At 41.1% G+C, this 26,754-nt stretch overlaps 2 protein-coding genes and 1 long non-coding RNA gene across 6 annotated transcripts in view; 2 read left to right on the top strand and 1 right to left on the bottom strand.

Moving 5' to 3' along the window:
• LOC122776084 (septin-7-like) overlaps window positions 1-15,282 on the top strand; it is a 34,974-nt gene extending 19,692 nt beyond the window's left edge. For 2 of the 4 annotated variants that reach the window (XM_044036447.1, XM_044036446.1), the window contains exons 4-14: window positions 1,240-1,340; window positions 1,429-1,563; window positions 5,009-5,126; window positions 5,246-5,338; window positions 6,258-6,354; window positions 7,593-7,604; window positions 11,305-11,356; window positions 11,567-11,692; window positions 11,947-12,082; window positions 12,177-12,322; window positions 12,804-15,282. In XM_044036447.1, the coding sequence (XP_043892382.1) occupies window positions 1,240-1,340; window positions 1,429-1,563; window positions 5,009-5,126; window positions 5,246-5,338; window positions 6,258-6,354; window positions 7,593-7,604; window positions 11,305-11,356; window positions 11,567-11,692; window positions 11,947-12,082; window positions 12,177-12,322; window positions 12,804-12,843 (1,056 nt within the window). In that variant the 3' untranslated portion in view covers window positions 12,844-15,282. The remainder of the gene's footprint in view (window positions 1-1,239; window positions 1,341-1,428; window positions 1,564-5,008; window positions 5,127-5,245; window positions 5,339-6,257; window positions 6,355-7,592; window positions 7,605-11,304; window positions 11,357-11,566; window positions 11,693-11,946; window positions 12,083-12,176; window positions 12,323-12,803) is intronic. The other 2 variants (XM_044036449.1, XM_044036448.1) reach the window with 1 other exon arrangement.
• A 367-nt stretch (window positions 15,283-15,649) lies between these two features.
• Window positions 15,650-26,670, bottom strand: smc1b (structural maintenance of chromosomes 1B). The gene is made up of 25 exons (XM_044036477.1): window positions 26,530-26,670; window positions 25,617-25,805; window positions 24,734-24,846; window positions 24,320-24,523; window positions 23,719-23,957; window positions 23,118-23,376; window positions 22,689-22,829; window positions 22,464-22,546; window positions 22,110-22,317; window positions 21,733-21,918; window positions 21,407-21,598; window positions 21,186-21,332; window positions 20,374-20,511; window positions 20,060-20,176; window positions 19,708-19,814; window positions 19,369-19,510; window positions 19,131-19,276; window positions 18,654-18,807; window positions 17,967-18,065; window positions 17,684-17,840; window positions 17,426-17,580; window positions 16,994-17,145; window positions 16,806-16,875; window positions 16,265-16,375; window positions 15,650-16,179 (listed from the first exon to the last, which is right to left on the bottom strand). Exons 1-25 carry the CDS (start codon window positions 26,636-26,638, stop codon window positions 16,036-16,038), a joined length of 3,762 nt encoding a protein of 1,253 aa, XP_043892412.1. The 5' UTR covers window positions 26,639-26,670; the 3' UTR covers window positions 15,650-16,035.
• LOC122776101 lies at window positions 17,600-20,788 on the top strand. The gene is made up of 3 exons (XR_006361165.1): window positions 17,600-17,807; window positions 19,740-19,875; window positions 19,980-20,788. It is a non-coding gene; the product is annotated as an uncharacterized LOC122776101 (long non-coding RNA).
• Window positions 26,671-26,754: the final 84 nt, after the last annotated feature.

The following is a 26,754-nucleotide window of genomic DNA, read 5'->3' as shown; positions in this document are numbered from 1 at the left end:
TCTTGAACTCAGTGCTGGGATTTATTAGTATCCTCCGTATCTTCACCCAAAATGCTTTGTCGGCCACACATCCCGCCTCCCTCCAGCCGTAATGCACCAATGCTACATTAATGCGTCTTCATATCCGATCGTTCAAACCACATTTGGACGCGGTATGAAGACACATGCTCACATTGTTTCCACGTGTGAACTCACATCTGTCCTAAGGACACGTTAAAGTCTGCCTCCTCAGCTGTTGACCTCTGACTCTTACCTGCTGCAGTTCTTTTTTTACATTTCTCCTAAAAGGGCCTATACGATATGTTTGTGGACACTGCCACAATATTTAACCCTAAACCTTTAACTCTGCCGTTATACAGGTTGGGGAGTGAGATTTTAGGGCCTTGTCTTCCATCTGAGGCAAAGTAGCACCAACCACGATGCTATCGTCTCTGCTGCACTTTGATTCTGACGCAGTTGTCCGTTTCTAATGTTATAAAGCACGAGCAGATTAGTTTGCTCTGCTAAAGAGCGTTCTCTTTCAACCAAGCAAATCTGATGAGGTGCAAACACAACAAGCTTTTAAAAGAGGGAATTGTAGATCACACTGACTGGTTAATCAACGTACCAATTACACTCATGATTAACCGGCATATAATTACTGACATTCAAGATCTCTAAATCCTCCTCCAGCAAATCTTTAGCACTACACACTAATACTGCAATAACTCTTCCCCACAGTGCATCAGATTGGCTTCTCTGAATCTCCCAGCAGGCTGTGTGGGTGCAGAGTGATGATATTTCACCAGTAGTGATGGGCGATATGGGCAGAACCATAATATCTTGATATTTTTAGTCCATTATCCTTAAAAAATGTATTTTAATTGTCTGAGTTATAACTCATTGTTGCTACATTTTTACATTTTATTAATGTGTGTGGAGTTTCAGTGTGTGTTTCATTGGCTTTTGCAGTCATTTAAATACTCAATAATGTCAGTTTGCCCATCTTTTAGAAAAAAACAACCACAATATTATCTTAGGCAATATCTCTTGCCCACCCCTACTCACCAGTGGCCTGAGTGGGAGCCAATAGTGTCACATAATTAAGCATGTAGGCTGATGAGCGTGGGCCCATTCCTCGCTTCATTGAATCATGTTCAAAAGTGTTGAATCCTCATGATCAAAATGTTACAACTCCATTCAAAGCTGGAAGGTAAATGCCAACAATCAACTTCACTGACATGTTGGGGTGTGTTTCAGGTGGAGCAGTCCAAAGTGCTGATCAAAGAAGGAGGGGTCCAGCTGACACTCACCATTGTCGATACACCAGGGTTTGGAGATGCAGTGGACAACAGCAACTGGTGAGACGTTTGTTTAACTTTACAAATAAAATATGTGTTGTTTTTTTATTCTTCATCTGAATCATATACCCTTCCACCATCTCCACAGTTGGCAGCCAGTCATAAACTACATTGACAGCAAGTGTGAAGACTTCCTGAATGCAGAATCCAGGGTAAATCGCAGATCCATGCCAGACAACAGAGTCCATTGCTGCCTGTACTTCATTGCACCGTCTGGACATGGGTAAGTGCTTGATGTCATTGGTCCTATTTAAGCTTCTGTCAATAAATGTGTTTGGTGGTTTACAATCCCACTCTCTCCTCGAAGTGAAAGAAAGCACAGAGAACTGTCTCTTTGTTGAGCTGTGGCCCTTTTCTTGGATTAAGTGTTGTGGGATACAGGAAACGTTTCTCTAAGCTTTACTGGCAAAGCCCTGAGCCTGAAGGACCCATGTCACTGCCTCTACATTCCAGATTAAGGGTCACTTAATTTCGGACTCCAGACCCAGATGCCGTTCTATCCAGACATATGCCACAAATCCAACACTTCCCATTTTTGTTTCAAAGTAAAAACACAGTTCTCTGAATCTGTTCATTTTTAATATTGTGAAATATTTGACTGACAGGTGCAACTTAATATAATGTATTGTATGGCAAGCAGCTTCCTTTCTGAGAAGGGAATGCCAATTTGAATGCGTCTTTGGAGATTCTCAGCCATCCAGGTCACAGTTCTCTTCCTCAGCAGTCAGTCTGTGTTTTGCGATGTTGCAATTGACAATTAATGAGAGAGAGAGACGGTATGTATACAGAGAGCATCAACTGAATCAGATACTACACATTTTTCTGATCCTTCCACTACAAGCAGTTTGGTTCTAATGTAAATACAGACATTTTAAAATTCCTCAGTTTGAGTCTAATGAAAAACGAAGGTCCTTTAACATGTCTCTGGTTTGGTTTACTCTTATGGAAACGGCTGCCTCTCCACCATGCTCCTTTTCTCTGCTGATTATAGTAAGTGTGTGTTTGTGCCATAGATGAGTAGGCTGCCAGTCAATGTTTGTGACCCACAAAAGGTTATATAACCCAGTTCTGCTCATGCTCAGTCGAGTTCTGCTCTCCATCACTGAATCACTCAGTCAGGCGTCCACAGAGTGGAAGCTCAGAGCGGCAAACAAAGGCGAGAATCTCCTGTGAGACAAATGCACCCTGTCCTCTGATGTGTGTGTGTGTGTGTACATGTGTAGTGGGTGGAGGGTTCACTTGGCGTCGGTCTTTTTTCATCATAGCTGCTGAGGAATCGGCCTCAGGTCAAATGTGAAGCTGTTTTCACACGACTGCGTAGTATGTGTATGTAGAATTCATTAATTAGTTTAGTTTAATTAAACACACAGTGTTCGCATTTTTTGTGTTTTATCAATAAGAGGCATATGCCTATATGTGCTGCAATTTGACATCATTCAGTCAAGACCTGTGCTGTATTGTAAAATTAAAGGCAATAATACAGACCTTGGTCTAACTACTGGTCTGGTTGATATGACCAAAAATATCATGATAAAACATTTCTATTTAGATAATTGTTGTGATATAAATGAAAGTGAAATGTAAAGAACCAGTTAACTGTGGTTTTAAAATTCTTAACAGACAGAAAACAGCAATCTGTGTGTTTGAACAATGCATTGAACATTATTTTGATATGTTTTGAATCTTTTCTGTATTGCTCTTTAAGAAAAATACATTACAATACATATTGTTATTGAATTTTTGCCCATCCCAGTCCCAACCCAATTTCTAAATGGTTAGGGTGCATACCACATGGAGGAGGGGGAGCATTTACTGACCGACAGAAAGGGAACCGCCTCTTTATGGAGTTCTGGCTCATGATTGGATAAAGTGTTATTGGATACTGGAAAAGTTTCTCCCAGATTTACTGTGAGAGCCTTGGCTGAGAGACAGCTATCAAAATATAAAGCTATTTAACACGGATTAAAACTGAAAGCACTCAAATAGTTGTGTAGCCGTAGATGAATCTTTGAAACCGGAAAAGCAAACTGTCTGTTGCTGCTGACTGGACTCCAGGCTTCTCTCACTGCTGGTTTAAAGTCACTGTGCAGAGACGATTTCTTGAACTGCATTTTAAGTCCACACAAGTTTGCCCTCATTCTGCATTATAGACCCTCCACTTGACCCTGTCCTGACAAAGTCGATCTTTCACAAACACTTTCTGTGACCCTGTGACCTACTGAACCTTTGAACAGCTGTTTTTTTGCCCTTTGTTTGTCTGCATTCCTTGGATGAGAAACGAGCATGACACAAAAACATGCGCACATTTTCTACATCCATGTCCTCACACACTGAAGAATGGCTTCCACCCACATGCATTAAAAGTGTGTAGGTGTGTTATTACAGTCACAGTTGATTTAGCCTGAATTCAAGTATGTGTGGTTTTAATTTCACTCTGATTTGTGTTGTTGTGCAGCACTTCACTCACTGCTCACACCAACAGCCCACCAAGCTCATTCTCAGATCACAGCTGCCTGGCCACACGAGTCTTTTAGCCAGAGATGGAGACCTCATGTTGGGGGTATTACAAAATAAATCTCCTTGTGAACTCAATATGGCAAAATGATGAGGTGATATCACAGGCGAATTACAAAAAAAGACTATATATATGCAGTGTATGGTTGTAGTTGGTCCTCTGCTGGTGACTCATTGAACTACATTTATTTTGAAAAACCTCTGGAGTTGTGTGGTTATGGGTTTTTTCAGTTATAATAGTACAACTGTCAACAGTAAACTCAAGCTACGAAACTGTGAAATTATGTTAAATGGTCATGCAGAAGCCTCAGGTTTGAATGACGTCAACTCGGGCTGCAATGTTGAATTGATTAGAATTCAATAGCTAAATTAACATAGTAACATATTAACTATAGACTTTCTATGCTCCATATGACGAAGAAAGTATGAAAAGTGAATAATTGTTGTTATTTGTGGATTAAACAAGACATTTTAGAACACCGTCAGCCCTAATATCAACTGTTTTTTTGTTTTTTGTGCAGTGTAAATGAGAAATAATGCACTACCTACTATTCCCAGGTGTAATAATTACATCTCTGATTGATGGAATGGAATTGATCAAATGTACACTTTCTACTTTCTACACCTGTAAACATACAAGACACCTACTGTAATATTCTGTAAGACTGTCGCAACAAAAAAAGGTTTACATTCAAATAGTGCTGGATGTTGTTGAATAATCATTTGCAGTGGTTTATAGGATGCATACGTATGTACCACTAATTTGTTTGCTTTGAATGAATGTTTATGGCCTCAATTCATCTTGTTGCTGGTTGGTCTGCCTCCTCATCATAGACCTAGAAAGAGAAATCAATGATGGCTATTAAAAACAGAACAGTCCTAGAAGTGGGCAGTCACTGCTAAGATCTATAACACCCACCACTGTCCTACAACAGGAATGAAAAGCCCAGAAGCTATGCCAGCATGCATTTGGGTGAGACAGGGTATAGATCGCCAGTTGCCTGAGGTAAAACACCTAGAATTATCAATGATGATTAAATAGGCTGTTTAAAAGGGGGGGAAACCTTGTCTTTCATAAAATGTTCACATGCAAAGCTGTTTGAATCTCTCAAACTTCTGCATGGTTCTTACATGTCCCTCTGTCTTTTCTTCAGTCTGAAGCCGCTGGACATTGAGTTCATGAAGAGGCTCCATGACAAAGTCAACGTCATCCCTCTTATTGCAAAAGCCGACACCTTGACCCCTGAGGAGTGCCAGCTTTTTAAAAAACAGGTCTCTTTGTTTGTATGAACCACATTGTCTGTTGGACGGACAGTGCTGGTGTTTGTAATTCAGCAAGCTACAACTCTACACGTGTGCGTTGTTCTGATCGCTGTGTCTGTCTCTCGTAGATCATGAAAGAGATACAGGAGCACAAAATCAAAATTTATGAATTCCCAGACACAGAGGATGACGAGGACAACAAGCTCATCCGAAAGATAAAGGTAATGAACCACGCCGTCTTGTTAGTCCTTTTAAAACAACAGGAAAACATCTGCCCCTGTCCCTGTTCTCCATGCCTTGCAGCCAAACTGCTTAACTGATAATTAGCTTTACAGACAAGCTCATTAAAGAGTGACTGTCATCCATGTAACTGTTGCCTCTTGCATAGAAACTGTCACTCATGGTTACATATTTTCCTCCACTGTGATGGTCACATTGAGGTTTAAAATCAGGTTTAATCACACCAGTGTTTCAGATGAATTTCATTAGAGTTAAGGCTACATTCTGAGGTTTATATTCTGCATGCATAATTTGAAAAGGAACTTTTATGAACATTCCGACAAATAGAAATGCATGTATATTATGTAGAAAGGTTTCCATTTCTAGTCCATTTTTTTCAGACGTTTATATACATCTGAAAGAGATAAAACTATACAATTATAATACGTTAACACTGGAAAATGCAATAATACTGTATACTACAATCCTACAGTCAGGTGGTCATATCTTGAACCAATGAAGCCAGTGGTGCCAGTGCCAGTTTTACCTGAGCTTTTGTACCACCTATGGTATGAGAGGTCATCACAGTTTAAGAAACATGGATCTAAACAATAAGTCTAAATTGAGCACTAAGGCTTGCAGTTTGTATGTAGCCATAACTATCACTGGATTAAATTCCCTCAGCTGTTATTGACTCAGTGGAATGGGAGCAACATGTCTTTTGAATGCTAGAACAGGGGACAGGACTTTCAATGGAATATGCCTCTAAACATGAGCCATGTGTCTTCCAACCCAAGCATTCACTCGATAGATTTGTATTCACTCGCCTCATCGGCTGTGTCTTGCCAGAGGCTAAAAAAAGAACAGTCGTCGTAACAACGGGGATCAACATTTGTCTGTATTCGTGTCTTCCCTCTCCAGGAGAAGATGCCTCTGGCAGTAGTCGGCAGCAATGTGGTGATTGAGGTGAACGGAAAGAAGGTCAGAGGTCGCCAGTACCCGTGGGGCGTGGCAGAAGGTAGGTTCACTATTTTTCACTGTCGGAAATGAGGAGCACACCTTTCATTTTGTGTTCAAGCTGCAAAAGCTTTGATGTGTTTGACAATGTCTCGCTGTTGGAGTGGATGAAGCATGATATACTCAAGTGTTTCACACAGTGCATGGTCCTTTGTATCTACTGAATGTGTTGTTCGCTACCAAGTCCACATCACTGCTCCTCCAGGTTTTCAACAACAAATGCAAAGCAACATCTGGAGGGATAATGAGCGGCATCTGCTGGTCAGACAGGGTGTCTAGATGGAAGGATTATGCAAATCATCCTATCATCCAGAGAATTATGTCGGATAATATTTTAGACACCAATTTTGTTATAAAACCATTATAACATCCAGACTGGAACCTGCCCATGCATCTGTTAAAAGACAGTATTAAAATATCAATCAATGTGTATAATCCTTCAGCATCTACAGCTTTGAAGAGCAGCTTATCTATGGGTTTATAGACTGCGACCATCTCAGACACGTGTTTCCATCATTTGGTACTTTACTGTGTTTTTGTCCTATTGTCCTAATTCATCACTCACTGAGAACCATGTGTGTCTCAGCACTGTGTCCGATACAGACGTGTGTGGTTGTTGTCCCACATAGTTTACAGGTAACCACTGCTCTGAAATAGGATCTGTGATGGCACCAGCTCCCTGTCGTTCACACTGTCGGCTCAAATGTTACATTGTTTTTCACGTGTCACATATAAAAAGTAGGGGTGGGCATTCGATTGAACCTCATCTTTTATTCTTATCTTATTTAAGGTTTTTACTTCAAAGTGTGACTAATTGAAAGCAAATTTTCAGGAGCATGAAAGTAGAGAGAAACAGTGTGAGAGAGTGCACAGTTTATCACTGGCACCATAGATTTCTAAATATTTAAATAAATAAACAAACGCATACACTGTTGGAGTGCTGTTAGTGGGGACAGACATAGTGCATTATGGGATATGTTTCTTCAATGTACCCGCTGACATCAGGCTGTCACCTCTTCACCATTAGCCACAATGAACTGCTGTTGCTCCTCCTGGTGTTGTGATGTATGTGAGCGCCCCCCCCCGAAAGATGATGTGCTCTGTCTCTCTCTCTGTATAAAGTAATATACAGTACCTGTGTTGCTCTGTGGTTGACCGTGATTTCGTCTTTCACGTTTTCATTCTTTCTTTCTTTCCTTCCTCTTTTTTTCTTTGTCTGTTCTTTTTCATGACTGACAGAGGGCATTTTTGGTAAACAAAACCATCTTTCCACCTTATTTCAACCTCATTTTTATTCCCCCTCCACTCCTCCTCCTCTTCCTGAGTGTCCTTCACCCAAACTCTCCGTCCCTCCACCTTCTGTTGCCGTGCTGTCTCATCCTCATCGTTAGGCTGATGGTCACACCAATGCTCTGATCAGACCTGGGGTGAATTCAAATGTAGTTAAACCTGCTTGAAAATAAAAGAAAGTAGATGAATCAAATATAAAATCATGTGTCCCCGACAGAATCCCTGCTCTATGCTCTAGGTCTTGTCTGATCGATCAATTTGGATGGTTTGATGTTTTGGAAAGTTAAACTTTTCTCCACGTATGCCAGATGCAGCACGAGCAAAGCATAGTAGCTGATCCACCTTGCAGTTCAGCAACAACAAAACAGAGAAAGAATGACTATATACCAATTCTGAATGAGCTTCTAGAAGTCCTTCAGGATTAAAATACTTATACTTTACAGGTTAAATCCTCCCGCTCCTTGTTGTCAGTCATCATAGTGTATTCCACTGAGCAATGGAGCTAGACATTTAAGTAAGGGGACACATGTATGACTAGTTTAACTGTCTTTGTTCCTGTTACTCAATTTATGAGTGAACCATGAGAACCTCACTGATGGTTTATGTAGTTCAGTGCATGGTGAGGCTTATTATTAGTGTCCATTCTCTTCGTTTCAACAGCACTAAGCTCACCACAGTAACTACTGACATCTGGGAACAAGGTGATATCACTACACGGACAGTCAGTCAAATAGGTTATCCGCATGGGACACAGCTGAAAATCTCAGCTGTCTCACATCCTTTTACTAAACTATGTATTACACTCATATCTCAAACATATACATATACACTCTGCAGAAAGATCAGATCAGTTTGTGATTTGATCGCAGATGTCTCGCAGACGGGCACACACTGACGTAATTGTGTTCATGTGACTTAAGACAGTTATCATACCATGAAAGTCTCATACCGTTACAACCCAAGTTATTGTCACCATTAGACTTTTTTGTGATGTCATCGTCCTCCCAGATCTCAGTAAATGAACAGTACAGTTATAAATGTGACCACTATCAAATGTGAACAATAATAATAAAAAAAAAACTGCTTGATTGTTTCATCCCAGGTCTGATGCTAAAAAAAAAAAATCTCCATGCAGAAAAGTAGAGGCTGTTTGGTGCTGAAAATACAGCTGCAATAGAGACATCATCACTCTAATGCCGTGGTTCCCTTCTTTGCTCCTGTGGTATGAGGTGTGGCAGTTGGTTCTCAGCCCTGCTTTACCACATAATGAGCCTCACTGGGTTGTGTTTGACTTACATCAGTTGTGTTGGAGCAGGGTGAGAAACATGCACGGGACTCCGTGTCATCACTGGACCAAGGACTGGGATCCACCATCCTAACACATCGCTTATAGGTTCATGGGCAGTCGATGTTAATGGTGGTTTGGTAGAAGGGCATGCAGCAGCTCACTGAAGTCATCGAGATAACACGCTGCTTGGTATCATGAATTCTCACTCCATTAGTGTACGTTTAACCTAAGGTTTCTTTAGTTTGTTTGTTTTTAATGTAGGAATACAACGTTTGCAAAACACACCCAGATAACAACTGTGTACACACGCACTTTAGTTGCATGTTGCAAATAAATATCCAGCTTTGTGCTCTTGATTCATTTAATCAGTGCAGTTCATCATCATGGCCTTAATTAGCACTGTCAGGAAATCAAAATGCTTGGCTTAAAACACCTGATGCACAACAGCATTTGTGTTCATATTTCACTTATTGTTAGATTATTTACTGAAGTGACAAAAAAGAGGTACGTATCAGGTATTTTCTGCCACGTCAACTATTATCTTCTTTGTCCGTAGACCCTTGATCCCACTTAGCTCCTCCACCCGTTCCCTCGTCGCGACCGTTCACAGCTGGTCATGCATACCGTAGACCCTCATGTAACTCCCCCTCCAGTAACCACAGCCTCTTTAGCCAGTTAGCTTGGATATGTGCAGGCAATGGTGTTGATCTGGGCTGAATCTGGGCCGGTTCTGGCTCCAAACGGGGCCAAAGCCTGAGCTGTATGTAACACTCCCAGCTGCTCCAGACCCAGATTTAGCCCCCCCACCAGTGGGCACAGACAGTAACTGAAAAACCATACCCCTCCCCTCCGTCAGAGCTCCCTCCTCTACAAGGGACAGGAGGTCAGTGGCTTGCTTTGGAGGCCGAGGGGCGGGACCGCTTAAGTTTCATCAATGGTAAGGTGTTCTTATTCGCTCCCCTGATGACTGACAGCCAGTCCAAAGGAGGTTAACAAGTAAGCTGCAATAAAGAGCAGGCTGGAGAGATTGGTCACACACACACACACACACACACACACACACACACACACACACACCCTTAGCATTTGCAGTCCTTTCCCAGAATCCCATCTGACCCTGTAACTGTGTCTTTGTGATTGAGATGCAGACTCACAATCATCTAACTGCGTCGTTGAAACAAGAGCAGTTGTGTGTTTCCTGTCGTCCGAGTAGGAACTCTTAACTGTGTGGTGTCTGTGTGTCCAGCAGTGACGGGCCGTGATCACATGGGAGGAGTTTCACTCAGCTGTGAGCCTCAGTAGTGACAGGAGGTCAGATAGAGAAAGTAGTCTAACTCGTGCACAAGTGAGCGAAGATGTTCCGTTTCTCTTGTATTATGGTCGTGGTTTCATGGCCTGGACTTTCCTGTTCAGTCTCATGCATGTGGTGTTCACTAGCAGCTGGAAATCTGATGAACCTTTTGCAGACGTAGCTGCTTTATGACAAACCAGCAGATATAAGCTGCTGGGTAAGATGGAGGCAGTGGCAGTGACAGTGTTGGAGGGACTAGACTGGGGTCAGTGTTTTGGACCCGAGACATAAAATAACTCCACTTCTGGTTGTCTGAGTAGCATGAGTGAGTGTGAGACAGGAAACAAATGCTTTGAAAGAGGACATACTTTTAATAGATTGGTCTAACGCTTGGCGTTTCCAGGGCATGTTGACTCGCAGTAGTTGTAGCTTTTGGAGTGCACCATCTTGTAATCTGTTCCCGGCTGTATCTTGCTGTTAGACAGACTCACCACTCACTCTCCTACACTGAAGTCCATTGCTGCCTCATGTCCAGGGACATTGGTACAGTGGGTGTAGTGAGCACTTCTCCACACACATAAAAAACATCCTATATGATCATGGCCTGACGTCTCTTTGTTATTGCTATGGTTTTTTTTGAATGTGCTACAACAACTGCTAATGTAACAGGCCTGAACTCGACTGACCCTCCCCCCATAACTAATGTATGAATGAATGAAAGAAAGACTGAATGAATAAACTTTTGAATGTTTCAAACCAGGTGTTGCTTTGCTTCTATATTTGTGTGTGTATTAATGTTTATCTTGTAAATAACGCACACGACAGCTGTGTTGATTTTACTGCCCAAAGACACACGACATGTTTGAGTTGGGAATGCCGTTCCTTATAAACACACTTTTATTTCCTTCATTTAGCAAAATGTGTACACTCCCTTAGAAGTGCAGATCCACAAAGTACAGTTTCCCTTTGAGACTAGATAGTGATGATACTGATTGTTACTACGAGAAGTGTCCACGTGCAATCATTTTCATTTGTATAATTTGTGTGTGTCTCTGTTTTCCTCTTCCCCTTTTGTGTTTCAGTGGAGAACGGCGAACACTGTGACTTCACTGTGCTGCGCAACATGCTCATCAGGTGAGGCAGGCTGGGGCTTTTCCCCCAAACTCAAGACTCATAAAAATGCACTTTAGCCACATTACTTTACACTTTACAGTCAATAAATGTCTCAAATCTAAACGGTTATTGTTTAAATCCAATATCAGGTTTAGCTTCTACTTGTAATACCTGACTTTAGCCTCCCGCTTGGTTTAAAATGTCTTGTTCTTTCCCCGCGTTTTTCCACAGGACTCACATGCAGGATCTGAAGGACGTCACTAACAACGTCCACTATGAGAATTACCGCAGTAAGAAACTCGCGGCCGTCACCTGCAATGGAGTGGACACTTCCAAGACCAAGGGGCAGCTCACTAAGTACGGCCACAGGCCATTAACTCGACACACAACACGACGCCGGACTTATAGAAGTGTTTATTTGTTGCTCTGTTGGACAGTGAGTGCAAAAACAAGCTCATGCGTGCAGCAGCTGAGTCACAAAAAGGCTACGATATGGTTTGAGACGGAGAGAAAATGTCTACTTCTAAATGCCAGAAACAGCTTGCTCGTCAAACAGACTCCGCGCAGCAACCACGTTGGCCGCCAATTCAGCTCATTTCTGTGCTCCACAGGAGTCCCCTGGCACAGATGGAGGAGGAGCGGCGGGAGCACGTGATGAAAATGAAGAAGATGGAGGCCGAAATGGAGCAGGTGTTCGAGATGAAGGTGAAGGAGAAGAAGCAGAAACTAAAGGACTCGGAGGCTGAGGTGGGTTTATGGTGTTTCTCTGAACCCTCAATGCGTTTGTGGAAGGGTGGAGATGTTTTTTTCGTGAATGCATAAAATGTCTTGACACCCTCAGCTGGAGCGGCGCCACGAACAGATGAAAAGGAACTTGGAGGCTCAGTACAAAGAGCTGGAGGAGAAGAGACGAGTGTTTGAGGACGAGAAGGCCAACTGGGAGGCTCAGCAGAGGATCCTCGAGCAGCAGAAACTGGACGCCTCCAAGTCAGTAAACACACACACACTTTTGAACACTCGTTGCATTGGAAATATTCAGGCAACAGTCTGAATTATTATATATGACAAAGAATAATAATTAGATATAGAAGAAGAAAATGGATGCATTCATTTTGAGCATGTAACGGTTTTACTAAAGTCTGGCCCACACTGGAGAATAATTGACCATATTTAGGTCCCGATTTCACATCGTAAGCATGAAACATGTTTGATGTTTACGACTGACAGTGACTTTGTATTTTTGTACTTTGTACTTGTTATCGAATAATCTGTGTCGCCTTATTTTATTCTGGGCGACAGAGAGGGAATATATCAGCATCGTATCATATGCCTCTTTTACACTAAAACGTTTGGTTATACTCGCTCTCCATGTCCTTTAAGCACTAAAGAACAAAAACCTTTGCAAACATGTGAAAACTTCTTCTGACTCTGATCTTGTTTGCACTTCCTCTGGTTGTTTGTTGCACAGGACGATGGAAAAGAACAAGAAGAAAGGGAAGATCTTTTGAAGAGAGAGACATCACCTGTCCCCCTCAGTTTTACACCAACTCAGTTTTTTCTTCATTCTGCCTGAAGCTCACGTCTCCTGTGACCCTCAGAACACACACAACACACACACACACACACACACACCATTAAACACACACTGAGACATGCAAGTACCCACAACATCCCACACACGTGTTTCTCTGCAGGGTTTTACTATGTTTCTGGAGACGTTAAGAAGTCTTTTCCCGAGGAATGCATGTGTCTGTGAAAGTCTCTATTTTCCTATATTTTCCTGACAATGAGGAGAAGCCTGAGATCCTCCTGAGCTTACAGTACTGAATAAACTCGTGGCAGGGACCATGCATAGCCATTTGTACACATGTAGTCCTCATACCCTCTCTAGATATTCGTAGATTTGCTTCCCTCGATGCTCTCTTTTCTATTGTTCTCTAAGGTAAAACAAGTGTAAACACTTTAAAAGGCTCAAATGGTGAAAGACCTTGGTGAAAGTTATTAGAAGAAGGCAGAGTGTAGGTGAGGGAAGGCACAGTAACGGAAAGCAGGCGGCACAGTGGACGAGGTCGTGTGGAATCTAGGCCCACGTCACACCTGTGGCTCAAAAAAATACAGCAAACATCAAGTTACTTTTAGCAAATGCTTCTTTTGAGAAATGTTCCATTAGGTTGACTGGTGCCAAATGTGTTTACGACAAGGGAGGTTTTGAACACGGCCTGCTTAATGTTCGAAAATGTGGTTACTAGGCAACAGCGGTGACTAGGTCAGAGGTCTCAAACTCTGGCAGTCACCGAGTGTCGAGTTTGGTCAGTAGGGGGCGGTCAAGTGAGGAAAAAAACCCAATGTTTTGAGCAAATATTTTGAAATGATATTTCACATCATTTCAAAATAAAAGTGTTTGTTTTGATAGGGATTGATAAATATTCATAATATAAACACGTTTATGATGCAAAATGAATCTATTCATAAAAACGACATTGAGAAATAACGGGCAGCGAGTTTGAGACCTTGCAAGTAATGAAGTTGACGTTTTGAATACAAATTGAACAATCCCAAACTCAAACCTTCCTATCTTGGCCAAGAACAACCTGTAAAAGATTTTTAATCTCACTGAAATGACTGGAAAACATCAACACAGGGTTAAAAAAAACAGACAAATGCCGTGGATTCAACTCAAGTCAGGTGTCCAAAGTAAGTCAAGGGTTTATTTTGCAGCGAGCTGTTGTCTGTCATTGACTCCTACAGGACAACATGAGTCAGATAAAACATGTAAAATGCTGGTGTGACCGGGCCTTTAGTGATAGTTTACAGTGTCGCAGGTTTAGTTTTATAAAAAGGTGACGTGTGAGGTCATAGATGCCATGACCCGTACAGGTGGATTTTGTGTATCAGCAGCCAGTGTAGTGTAATGGTAGTGTGCGTTTCTTATTTAAAATAAAAGAGATTATGCAAAAGCCTCACTGGTGTCACAGCTTCACACGTTACAGTAAGTATTAAACATGTTTTATATTGTGATGTAAGTGGTGGGTGTCGTCATAGACCTGAACCCCGCTCTCCGGTCATATTTTTGTTTTTTTTTACTTTGGTTATGCTAAAAATATACCCACAACTCTCTCTGTTTTTCATCCATTCATCACAAAGTCCAGGTCTGAGCCATTTCAGTTAGAAATGGGCACACTGTGCCACACACATTTGAACCTTTGCTAAAACCTTCCCATAGTTGTCATGTTTTATTTTCATATGACGATGATATCAAGACTACATACACACACAGTTGAGGAATCTTTTCTTTCTTTTCTTTCCCTTGTAGTTTTCTTAAGTAACTCTTAGATGTATCTGTTATATTTAGTATAGTTTTTGTTTAGTTTCCAAACTATCTGCATTTAATAGACCTTGCTAAAGGGACAGACCTTATACCCGCAGCTCATTAAATATTGCCTGTTTGGATTTGTTTATGATGGAAATGCACATATTAGTGTACATAGTGGAGGCTGCTCAGTGGCCTTTGTTTTCTTGACTTTTTTTTTTGTTTTTTTGGCAACAGATTTGTGCTCTCAACGAAACTCCACAAAACTTTTGTTTCCATGCATTATATACACACTATATATATACTGTATACATCTATGCCAATGATTACACCTCCTCAGGACTGCTCCATTAACTTTGCTAGTTTCTCTTTAGGTCCAGAGAAAGAGACGTTCTGTTGTACAAGTTTAAAGTAGATTTTTCCCTTTTTTTTTTTTTTAGATGCCCGTCGTGAACCACTCGCATTTCCAATAACAACGCCATGTTAAGATAAGATAGGTTTAAGTTTAGGTGAACCTTTTTTTTTGTTATATATACTGTATGTACACTGTTTTCTACTTCTCTTCTTTTGATTTTATCATGTGTTCTGACTCTAACTGTACATGTTGAATATTAAAGTTGACAAGGTTATGCTTTAATTGTTAATGTGTGCAGACCCTCTACTAACAAATACACACTAGGTACTACAAAATAAAGAGTGTCCACATCTTGTTACAAGCCACAGCACTTCATAAACTGTCCATACACATAACTGTAAACTTTAGTTAGTTAGTAACTACAGTTTACAGTTATGCTGCAGTGACGTGCAGCATCCTTGGCCAAACATTAATTTATCTTTAGTAGTGAAAATCAATTCACCTGATCCCTGCTGTATATTTGATTGTTGCATATTTTGTTATTATGGAAAACAAGAATCCTAATTCAAGTTCCTGAGCTGCAAAAAAACATTAATGTAGTTTTAAATTAGTTTTTCCTAATTCTGGAAGTAACGCACACATCAAAACGTATCTTCAACTCAGGTTTAATGAACAGCACATTTAAATACAGCATAAAACGTATAAAACAAGTAACAAACAACGCACTAATGTAGCAACATTCATCACCCTTGAATAACATTAACATTAAACTCTTCTTTAAATTCTGTAACTTAAAGTTCTGTAATGTTATCACCAAAGTTTTCAAGGCTGTCTGTGAGATTATAATCCCTGCTTCAGGATTTACAAACAAGGCAAAACACACACTGCCAATAAGAACAGCTGAGGAACTCTGAAACATGCAAAGTGATAAAAGGTGATGTAAAAGCGTACTAAAACGTATAAAAGTATTGTTTCTTTTATAGTAACTATTTTTGCCTCTATGCCTGTTCAAAGTTGAAGATAATGTGGCTTTTTTCATGCAGGTGAACGCAGGCTACTTGCTTCCTGGGTTACAACCATTCTCTCCTCCTTGTCGGCCGTTTTCCCATTGTCTTCCTCAGCCAGAGGGTAGGGTCGAAGGTCCAGGCTCAGAATGCCACTGAACATGCATTCGTCAAACTGTGAGGAAGGGGATAAAAACTATTTAGTAACTGTTATTTAAAAAAGGAAAAAAAGTTGCTCTGACTTCTGACGTGCTCGTTACATCTGAATAGACTCCCAACAGAGCGTCTGATTTGGAGAAAAACTCCTCCTTCAGAGAGATGGCGATGATCTGCATGTTGTGTTTGGACTCCTCCCTGATGAACGTGGTCACCTGCAGACGCAAACCGAAATCCACACAAGGTTTTACTGCACACTATTTGACGACAATAAGATGATGAAACCTTCATTAGTTGAGCGGATTTCTACCTTTTGTTTTTAATGCGTAACAAGGAAGATGTTCATGTTTTCATGTTTTGTACTTCAAATTCGACAGATATTTGTACTGTAAGATATATACTGTATATATAGATTATTGATTAATGTTTGTCTCACAATGTTATCTTTATTGGTGGCCATGTATTGCATATTGTTATCACGACGTAGCCTGCAATTCTCACTCCTGCCTGACACAACTCTTGCTAATCAGAGGGTAGAATGAATTCTATTCAATAGGGTTATTGATATTTAAATAATCATAAAATCTCTATCTCTTCCTGCCTCTTTGGCCACAACGCTCATTTTCCAGATTAAAGGAAACTTACCTTGCCGATGTTAGTGTTGTCCAAGGCTGCGTCCACTTCGTCCAAGACGATAAAAGGAGCAGGATGGAAACTTGAGAGAAATGACACAAGCAAAACATTTTTATTTCGTTGTATATTTTCCTTCTCTTATCGTAATCTAGTGTAAACTGTAGTCTCTGTTGCAGCGTTGTTGAACTCTCAGGTTTCACCTGTGAAAGGCAAACAGCAGCGCCAGAGAAGCGATGGCCTTTTCTCCGCCAGACAGATTGTCCATGGACATGAAGCGTTTCCCCGGTGCCACACAGTTGTAATTGATGCCTCCGAGGTACGGTTCCTCTGCATTTTCTGCACTCAGAATGGCCTGAAGAATACACAGCAGACAAATTCCATTTCTCTTTCTGAGACGTGGCATTTCGTGACATTTTCAACAAGTGAAGTTTTTGGCTGTACGAAAGCTAAAAGAGGGTAATTTTAGGAAAATAAAATGATACTCTCATCATCTGCAATGTCCAGTTGTACTGTTTATGGCATAGCTGAACTCAAAAGTTCCATTCATGCGAGGCCGGTATAGATCACAGGGTGTGGATTTAGGTTCATGTACTTCATACACTAGTGTTCAGAATGGGATTTTGTTGCTTCACCTGAGCACTGCGGTTCCTGCAGATTCTTTTATAGATCTGCTCGATCACAATCGCCACATGCTCAAAGCACTGGCTGAAGGTCCGGCAACGCTGTGCTTTGATTTTCTCAAACTCCTGGTAGCACCTTCTGGCTGCGCTGGAGCACGCTTCGAAGGCTGAGTAAAGAGGAGGTAACAACGCAGCGTTATGACAACATAAAGTAACAGGTATGTTGGCTTTATGAAAGAATGTAATGTTTCAATAAAAGTGTTTGTTTACCTTCTGTCACTCCCTGTAACTTGTACCTCACCTCCCTCATCCTCTCCAGAGCTTTCAGATTGGGGGTGGCTGTGTGATGCAGCACTCCTTCGATGGAGGACACTGAAGCCTTCAGCTTCTCCAGGTGAGCCTCCACCTCCTCCTCTGTCTGCAAACTCTAAACACACAAATATTGAAGGCATGCATGTGCTGTACTTACATGTTCCTCTGCTTCATGTTGGTCATGCAAATGAATAGCAGCACAGAGACAGAATTAGGAGAATAGTGAGGCTTGATGTCTCACCCTGAGTTTTGCCCCGAGCGAGGAGTAATCGATGACTAGTTGAGCTTCTCTCTCGTAGATGTCAGTGGTGGCCAAAGTGCTTTCAGATTCTGTGTCCAACTTGCAAAAAAAAATCACAGTCAGATCAGACTGACACCATTACATCATATATCCATCCTGCTTATGCTCTGAAGGTGACACTGGAGGAGGGAGGCTGACAGTGGACACAATACAGAAACAAACCATTCACACACTCCTATCATCCAGGCTACATCCACATTACACCATTTTCATCTAAAAAAAAATGCACTAATGCTGCTCAGAATGTGTGTGCCATCCACACCCTGGTGTTTTCAATCCACGGAAACTCCGAGATTTGGGGGACACTGCTGACCTTTGTTTCCATTTAAAAATTCCAGTACTGTGTTTTAGTCTTGACGACAGAAATGGAGACGTCTGCATTGGTCATGTGTTAATGTCTGTTTACGTACTGATGCAGAGCTGTAATGCTCATCTGGATACAGTTGTGTTTTTGTTTGAAAATGAAAACATAATAGTGTGGATACACCGTAGCCTTAGAGTCTCCAGTTATCCTGACCGCAGTGTGCATGTCTTTGGACCGCCTTTTAACTCAAATTATTATAAGTATGTTTTAAAAGCCACACATCTGTGCCGTTAGGAAGACTTCTTCACCTCTCTTTGTCCTACCTGCACCTGACTGATTTCAGTCAGGCTCCCTGACAGCAGAGTGATGGGCACATTCTGGATCTTGACGGCCAGCAGTAAGTTGTGTCTGGCCAAGCGTTTCTGCTCCAATGTGGTCTCGGCAAACATCACCTCCTGCTGCAAATTCACCAAATCTCTGAAACCAAGAGTTATAGGAAAAAGGTGTTATGTGTCAAATTGTGGATAATTCTTAGGATTTTGATTGTTTCTAAGTCAACATTGAAGGGGAAACAAGTTCAATCTGAAATAGGCAACCTAAATAGTTACACTATGCAATCAGTGATGGTGATGAGTAGTAATAGTATCACTGGTAGTATTTCTTACCCTTCGTTCAATATAATGTTTGCATTTATTTGAGTACAAAGTACTTTTAAAAGTATTATTTTGTAGTGGCTCTGTCGCAGACATGCAGCAGTCAAGCGCAAGACACACACTGCACACGTAACAGTGCCATCTTACTTGCTGATCTCCCGAAGGCGCTGGGTTTTCTGGTCCAGCTCAGCTTTGGCAGCAGCCACTTTGCTTTTCTTAGACAGCAGCTGATTCTCCACCTGCAGCAGTTTGTCCTGAGCTTCTTCCACTGCCAGCAGCAGCTTCTCCTCATCCTGCAGACAAATACAAACATGCAGTGGCAGATTAAATAAATCTCAGCCGGACTGCTCTACTTAGCCCTTTAATTGTAAAGGGTTTTGATTACCTCTTTCTGCTCTGCCATGATTCTCTCCTCCTCCATGATGGTCACCTCCATTTTGTGAAGCTGCTTCTTCTGCTGCTCCAGTCGTCCCTGTTCATACTCAAGTTGTGCACTCAGACGAGCACACTGACTCTCAAACTCCAGCCTGAAGAGAGAGATGTTAATGTTCCAAAAGGCATGACAACTTGCAGGAATATTAAATAGCATAGGAGTATAAGCAGTAATATAGAGACAAAAATTACTGAATTTTCAGTTGTTTAATCTGATAACTTTATTACGGACTTGGCTGCTTAAATTTAGCATATGCAATACAGAAAATGATGTGGATATGGTTTGGAGTACCGTTTCTTATCAAGCTCTGCCTGCTGTTTCAGGTGCTCCTGCTCATACTCCCGGATGCTGTTCACACCGATCTCAGCACAGAAATCAGAAAACACCAGGTCCTCCATCTGAATACAAAGATCATCAGACTGATCACTGACAAGTACAAACACTACAGCCAATCACAAGGTAAACAACTATTGACTGAGAATTATTATGTTTACCACAATGTGCTGAGGCATTATGTGTTTATTGAATTGTTGTGAATTAAATTATGTGATTTTAACTTTTAGAAACAGAGGAGACAGAAGTTGTTTTAAGTCCACATCAGCATGTGGGAGCGGGCTGCTGAAGCTGTGCAGATGGGACAGACCTGGTTGATCTGGTCTCTGATCTTCCTCATCTCTGCCTCCTTTCCCTCCACACTTTCGAGCTGCATCTGGATCTGATAGTCCAGGTTTGCTACTTCACTTTCCATGCGAGAGATTTCCTGAAAACCACAGGGAGACAGGACAGACACAATATTACTGCCAAGTCATGAACTCTTACGTCATAGCATGGATAAACCAGGGAAAATAAAGTTCAAGAAACAGGATACACTGAAAAGACTGAAAACAAAAGGACACTGATCCCACAAATCACACTAAAAATCAACAACAACCCAACAACAATTCAATTTTATCATACCGCTTGGCACTTGGGGGTGTTTTTTTTCCGGAGGTTTTCCAGCTCATTTTTGGAGTATTTGAGGCGGATCTGAGCACCCTGGGCCTGAGCAACGACCTGTTTCAGGTCCGAATCCTTCCGCTTCAGCTTCATTAGATCCTGTCATAAAAACACAGTACTGTTTATCATGAAGAAAGTACGCAGTCCTGTAAGCAATCCTCACTCACTTGTTCAGTGCATTATACAGTTACATACACAGAACAGGCACAGCTTTTCTCCTTTATGTAACTTTTGAAAAATGCTGTGAACTCTCATGTCCCCATGTTTTTCTTTCCGTGAATGTATTTTCATTTTTATCCCTTATAACATCAACCTGCCAAGGGACTACAATTAGCCTCAGGCTACAACCTACATTTTAATGATTATCAATGTGCAATGTCCCTTTACTTAAATAAATAAAAAATAATTAAGTAAAAAGAAAATAGAAATTAGAAATATCACTAACCCAGCTGGTGTCCTTTTTATTTATATGTGTATATATATCTTATAATATAACACATCCATATCTTGTTTGTTTATGCATCCATGTTGTTGCTGTCCAGTCCCGTCAGCTGTTAATATATTTCTTATTTCATAGATGTAATTTGTGAAGTGCAGTGTTGTGAAACTCCGTTACCCTTCTGGGACAAATAACTTAACTAACAGTTAAAGGTACAGTGGGTATTTTATATTCCATCTGTGCCAGAGAAAAATAATTTCACCAAAATCTTACAGCTGGGACATTTTATTGGAAGACTTTTGTTTGTGATTGTTATGCGTTGTCAGTGACTCACACGTAGCTCAGCTGTCAGCTGTTCTTTGCGCTCCCTCAGCCTCGTCACATCCTTCTCCTCCCAGCAGCGAGCTCTGCTCCGCAGATCACTGGAGCCTCCAGAGATCACACCTGACTTTGCAAACATCGTCCCGTCTAGCGCTATGGTCTATAGAAAACACTTATTAATAAAATACCTGCTACCAGAGACCATACTCTGAACTTTCCTTACTCTTAGCTTACCTTAATGCGCTCCTTTCCACCAAACGCCATATTCCGAGCCTCTTTGATAGTCTCACACACCAAGGCATTGCCACAGACAAACTGGACCACCTTTTTCAGATGGGCTGCCCCTGTGGTAGCATTTATCTTGACAACATCCACCACCATCTTGGCACCAGGCACCTCCCTCAGTCGCTCTTTCAGAGGTCTCACCTGGGGCACATAGTAGCAATGGTTACCACTGCTGCTGGATATTAGCACATTCTGCACAGATTTAACAGCATTTCTCAATGTTTTCTATTTACAACTGCCCCAAAAAGTTAGGACTTGCTTTGGTTTCAACTCACATCCAAGTAGTCAATGGGCAGGAAGGTTTCAGGCTCAGAACGCTCCTCCTTAACAAATGAGATACATTGGCGGGCCACTTTCTCTGTGGTCACCACTATAGCATTCATGTTGTGGCCAAACACCTTGGTGACAGCCAGCTGGTACTTCTTATGGATGGGACTACACAAGTCAGAGAGTCGACCGTACTGTGACAAGAAAATGTCAAACACTGGTTCAGAATAAAGGAGTGGATGCAGAATACATGTACTGCAATTTAGTCATATATTTTTCACCTTTAAGCAAATAAATAAGCTTTTTCGCTTGTAGGGTTTTACTGGCAGCTTCCTGAAAACAAATTTATATAAAGTTTAATGACTTATAACAATTAGTCTCTCACCACAGATTCAGGGTAAAGTCTTTGGAGCTTCTTAAGTAGCTCTTTGCGCTGCAGCTGGCGTCTGCTCTCCTGATTGTCCAGACGAGCATTCCCCAGCTCCTCCAGTACCTGACCCAGCTCCTGGTTCACCTCCTGACAGCGCTGCTGAACTCTCTGCAGCTCAGCTGTCAGACTCTTCTCCAGTTGACAATACTCTTCAAGGGATGCCCTGAAACATACAGTGTCCTTATAATGTATGCATGGTTTCCTTCTGCCATGCTACGTTGTGATGAAGTATTTAATTTGCTCTGATAAAGCACCATGGAGTAAACATCTGTGACAAAATGTGCTATTGTGGTTATAATCTTGACATACTCGCAGGTTTTGCTGTAGTCTTCCAGTTTCTCTGCTCTAATCGTCAAATCCTCCAGCTGACTCTGGCTGTTCCTGATGCCATGCTGCAGCAGGTGATGTTTCAGATTAATTAAACATATATTAATCACAGATTCAAAAAAATGTGTGTTTCTTTCTACATCTCAGTCTGTGTTTTGTAACTTGAAAGGTGTGTGGTATCATCACAAATTGTTTCTCGTACAGTACCTCCACTTCCTTCTTTCTGCGCTGGACAAAAGCCACATTTTCATAATCAGCTTTCACCTCCCAATTCAGTTTCTCTGCCTGCTGCCTGAAGACAGCCCCCTGCTTTCGGGCCAGCTCCTTTAGCTCCTTGTATCGCTCCAGCTGTAGCCAAAAAAATAAACACACAATGAGGATGTCACTCTTTTCTTTTTGTTTTTCCTGAAGATTTCCAGCAAGCTGAAAGTATGCACCGTGCATTTAACACAAATGCAAATGTCCAAGTGATTAATAAAAAATAAAAAAAAGACTGTAAGAGGAAATCAGACCCTCCAGGTTTTATTTTTAAATTATGTGATTGCATAAATGAACACAAAATTGTGTACTCTATGTAGACTATGATATGGTACACAACTTAATTCAAGGTGAAAGGAGTTGATATCTGATACTCACCTGATCTGCTCCTAGCTCAATGTCCCTCCCACTGGAGATTCCCTGCTGTTGGACCTGGTTTTCATAGCTCCTCCAGGTCTTCTCCAGTTCATCAATCTCCTGCCGACTCCCTGCAATCTCCTTCTTTTTCATGGCTAGCATATTCTGTTTGCTCTTCAGGGCCTTGCGCAATTCCTCAGCCTTTTTCATGTGATGAGTGGTGTTCATCTTGGTGCTGATGTACTGGGACCTAAACTGTGACAGGGTATGCTCCTGGGCACTGGGTGAGTAAAACATTTATTTAAACTTTGTTTCACCAAAAATTCGCATTGAGAGTAAAATGTTTTTTACAAGCAAGACCTATAAAACAACGACGAACAACTTTCTATTTTCTACGCTAAAAATAATTTAAAGGGACAAAGATATTAAGTTTAGAAATACAAAGTGAGGGATAACCATCCTACCAATCTGTATAAAGTACACAGATGGTTCGCAAAAGCAGAGTTGATGATGATCTCCATCCCCAAAACTTATGTTTACTTCACACCAATAAAAAGAGATTATTCTCAAATATACTGCAAGATGAAAACATACTGCTTCAAACCTCTACACACAGACCCACCGGATTTCCTTCTCAATTTGTTGCTGCTCTCTAGTTAGGCGTCCATGTTCCTTCTTGTGGGTCTTTAAAGTCTGCTCCAAGGTCATCACCTTGTTGTTCAAAGCAGTCGCAGCCTGCTGTTTCTCCCCCAGGTTGTCACTGACAATGCCAATGGCCTTTTCATTATGATAGAGCTCAGTCAGGCTCAGCTTCAGGCGGTTTTGGTGAAGGTCGTCCAGCAGAGCCTGGAACTTCTCAGCCTGGAAAATAAAGTGGTGGGGAATGTACCTACCAGTCCACAGACATTAATGCTCAATCGAAAGTCACAAGACGACCACTTATTTCATCATATGTGTCCTGGGAGCACACAGTTGATTTAGGCAATGTAAATTTCCTTGTTGCTCTCTTCTCATCTTCTTTAATTTCATCAGAAATCGTTTTTTAAATAAAATATGTTCAGTTATACAGTGTAGCAACTGCAGCAGTGTCATGGTTTTAACTAGCAGCATAATTATCCAGAGACTCCTCTGAACATTAAACAGTAAATATTAAATCATTAGTGGTGTCTCTCAGATGTTTTGTAACAGAAACGGGACACATATCCTTTTTTGTACAACCTTACCTCCCTTTTCTCCTGGAACACCTGCTTCCTCTCCACATTGGCAGCTTTCTTCTTGTTAAAGTGGAACTGGGTGTCTTCTCTGGCCTTTGCCAGTGCCATTTTCTTCTTCTCGTACTCAGCAGCATACTCACTCGACTGGCTGATTAGTTCAAACATCTTGGTCCTCTCCTTTGGATCCTTTAACGCTATGGACTCCACTGCCCCCTGGTGACCAGCATTGTGTTTTTGCATTAAATGTTTATATAATGTTTATAGAAGCGATCCAGGATAATTTTGAGTGAAGAAAAGTTCCTCATATGATTGTATATGTCACTGCAGCATACTGTCATATTTAATTATTTAATTACAAAACAAATAGCACAGTACATTGTAATACTGGGAATACAGCCATCCTGATATACACTGGCATCTTACCTGGAACACCAGACAGTTTTGAGCTTTGGTCACAATGCCAATCTTTTGAAGCTCCTCTATATATTTGGCATGACTAACAGTTCGACCATTGATGCAATACTCAGTGGAATTACCTGAAAAATACAGATGACCAGTTTTCACTCAAGAATGCATTTCTTCTGAGGAGAAATAGGAATCAAGCTTGAATGTTAGCTGGTATTTCTTTACAGACAGATTTCTGGAGTATGCAGAGCACTGAGACACAGAAGCATGGTGTGCAGTATATTTGTGAATTATTAACTTAACTAACTTAATCAGAGTAAAGCTCTTCTGTTTTGTGTTTTGGTTTAGGTCTTAGCAGTGCAGCATCTATTACTTCCCTCAACTTGAGTTTGAGAGCCAACTAAAGCAGTGGTTCCCAACCTTTTTAACTTAAAGCTGCCCTTGCTTGTGTCCAAAACAAACCAGACCCCTAACCCAAACCTTCATTCACAGAAAATGCCATCAAAATCCTCCACTTATCTTTTGAGTTATGCAGCTCAAAAAAAGATAAACCAATGCATCAGAAATCATAATCTCCTCGGCAGAGGTGAGAAAGCACTCAGAGAGCAAACATCCACCAGAGGCTGCTCAGTTTCTCATTTCACAGTATCACTGACCTACATGATGTGAGTTTACAAACAGTATATTTTTCAAGGTTAACAATAGTCTTTAAAAAAAAATCCTGAATTCAGGTTAGCTTCTGGATCGTCACCAAATTCTAATATCTTCTCCTGAAAATGTCCTCAAAATCCACCCTTTACTTTTGAGTTGCGCTGCTCATGGACAGACAGACGGATAACCCCTGCAAAAAAGTAACACCAGTGTGATATAAACCCATTTCCACTCATCAAACTAAACTCACCACTGATCCTCCGTCTGAAGACGGTCTCCTGGTCCTCATCATCACAGTAGTGTAAGGCAACACTGGTGGTGTCAGACACAGGCTGCCCAATGTGGGCTCCATGGACTAAGTCTCTGAGGTGCTTTACCCGGAGGACGGCAGCCCGATCCCCCATGGCGAAGCTCAGGGCATCCATCACATTGGACTTGCCTAGTATAATGTGAAATGTTTTACAGCAGACATTCCCAGAGACTTAAAAAGAACGATGGGTTCCAGGAGTTTTCTGAGGTAGTACTCTTTATCTGTTGTGTTTTTTTGTAACACATGCATTAAATTAGGTTGTGATTTGTTTGTCAAACATTGCCCAGGAATGGATTGTTTACCTATTCAAAGTAATTTCAGATATTGCAATAAAAAATAGTCCTAATTGTTACATTATGTACAAATTTGTTCTTCTAATGGTTTTTACTGTGAATTGGGTTGTGACAGTTTAAAAAAAGTTTGTTAGACCATTCTAAGAAGTTAGGGAAAGAGATGTATAGAATATATTTGCTGCAATTTTATTTTAAGAAGATTCCAAGTGTCTGAATTGAAAAATGCAGTGAATGAAGTGTTTATTCTGTAATTAACAAAACCAAGTTAATGCAAATCTGACAGTGGGTTTCAAACTGGGTTAAAACTTTTAACTAAAAATAAACGTTTCATAACAAGACCTGGTGCACCACATTAATGGAAGCAAACTTCTTCACTTGAGCTAAATATAAAAATTGGCATTAAATATAAATATAAAATTGTACATAAACTACAAGAAGTATATTTTTGTTCAGCCATTTACACATAAATGATGTAGCAATTTAAGTTTCATGCTAAAAACCTGTTAGCATTGACAGCTAGCTTTAGCTTTCGCTGGAGACAGTTTATAGAACCTACTTACCTGAGCCATTTGTGCCAATTATGCAATTAAATTTCATGAAAGGGCCGATAATTTGCTTCCCTCGCCACGACTTGAAGTTTTCCACGTCAAGTTGTTTCAAATAACCCATTTTGAATTCACTCTTTCCAGAAGACTGGAGCTGCTAACTCCTGCAGATTGAGTAATGGACAGAACGATCGACGGGATTAGACACAGGCGGGAAAGTTAAGGTAATCCTCCATTTTA

This window comes from Solea senegalensis, linkage group LG10 (assembly GCF_019176455.1).
Source record: "Solea senegalensis isolate Sse05_10M linkage group LG10, IFAPA_SoseM_1, whole genome shotgun sequence".
Lineage (NCBI taxonomy): Eukaryota > Metazoa > Chordata > Actinopteri > Pleuronectiformes > Soleidae > Solea > Solea senegalensis.
Note: the sequence above shows the minus strand (reverse complement) of the source record. Positions and strands in the feature narration are given on the sequence as shown.

Excerpts from the sequence above, each read along its gene's own strand:
- smc1b (XM_044036477.1), bottom strand. The coding sequence starts at position 26,638 with ATGGGTTATTTGAAACAACTTGACGTGGAAAACTTCAAGTCGTGGCGA. Across the intron at positions 22,318-22,463 it reads GACTACAGCAAAACCTGCGA|GGCATCCCTTGAAGAGTATT; the intron begins GTATGTCAAGAT and ends TGTATGTTTCAG. Across the intron at positions 16,180-16,264 it reads TGTTGGGAGTCTATTCAGAT|TTTGACGAATGCATGTTCAG; the intron begins GTAACGAGCACG and ends CCTTCCTCACAG.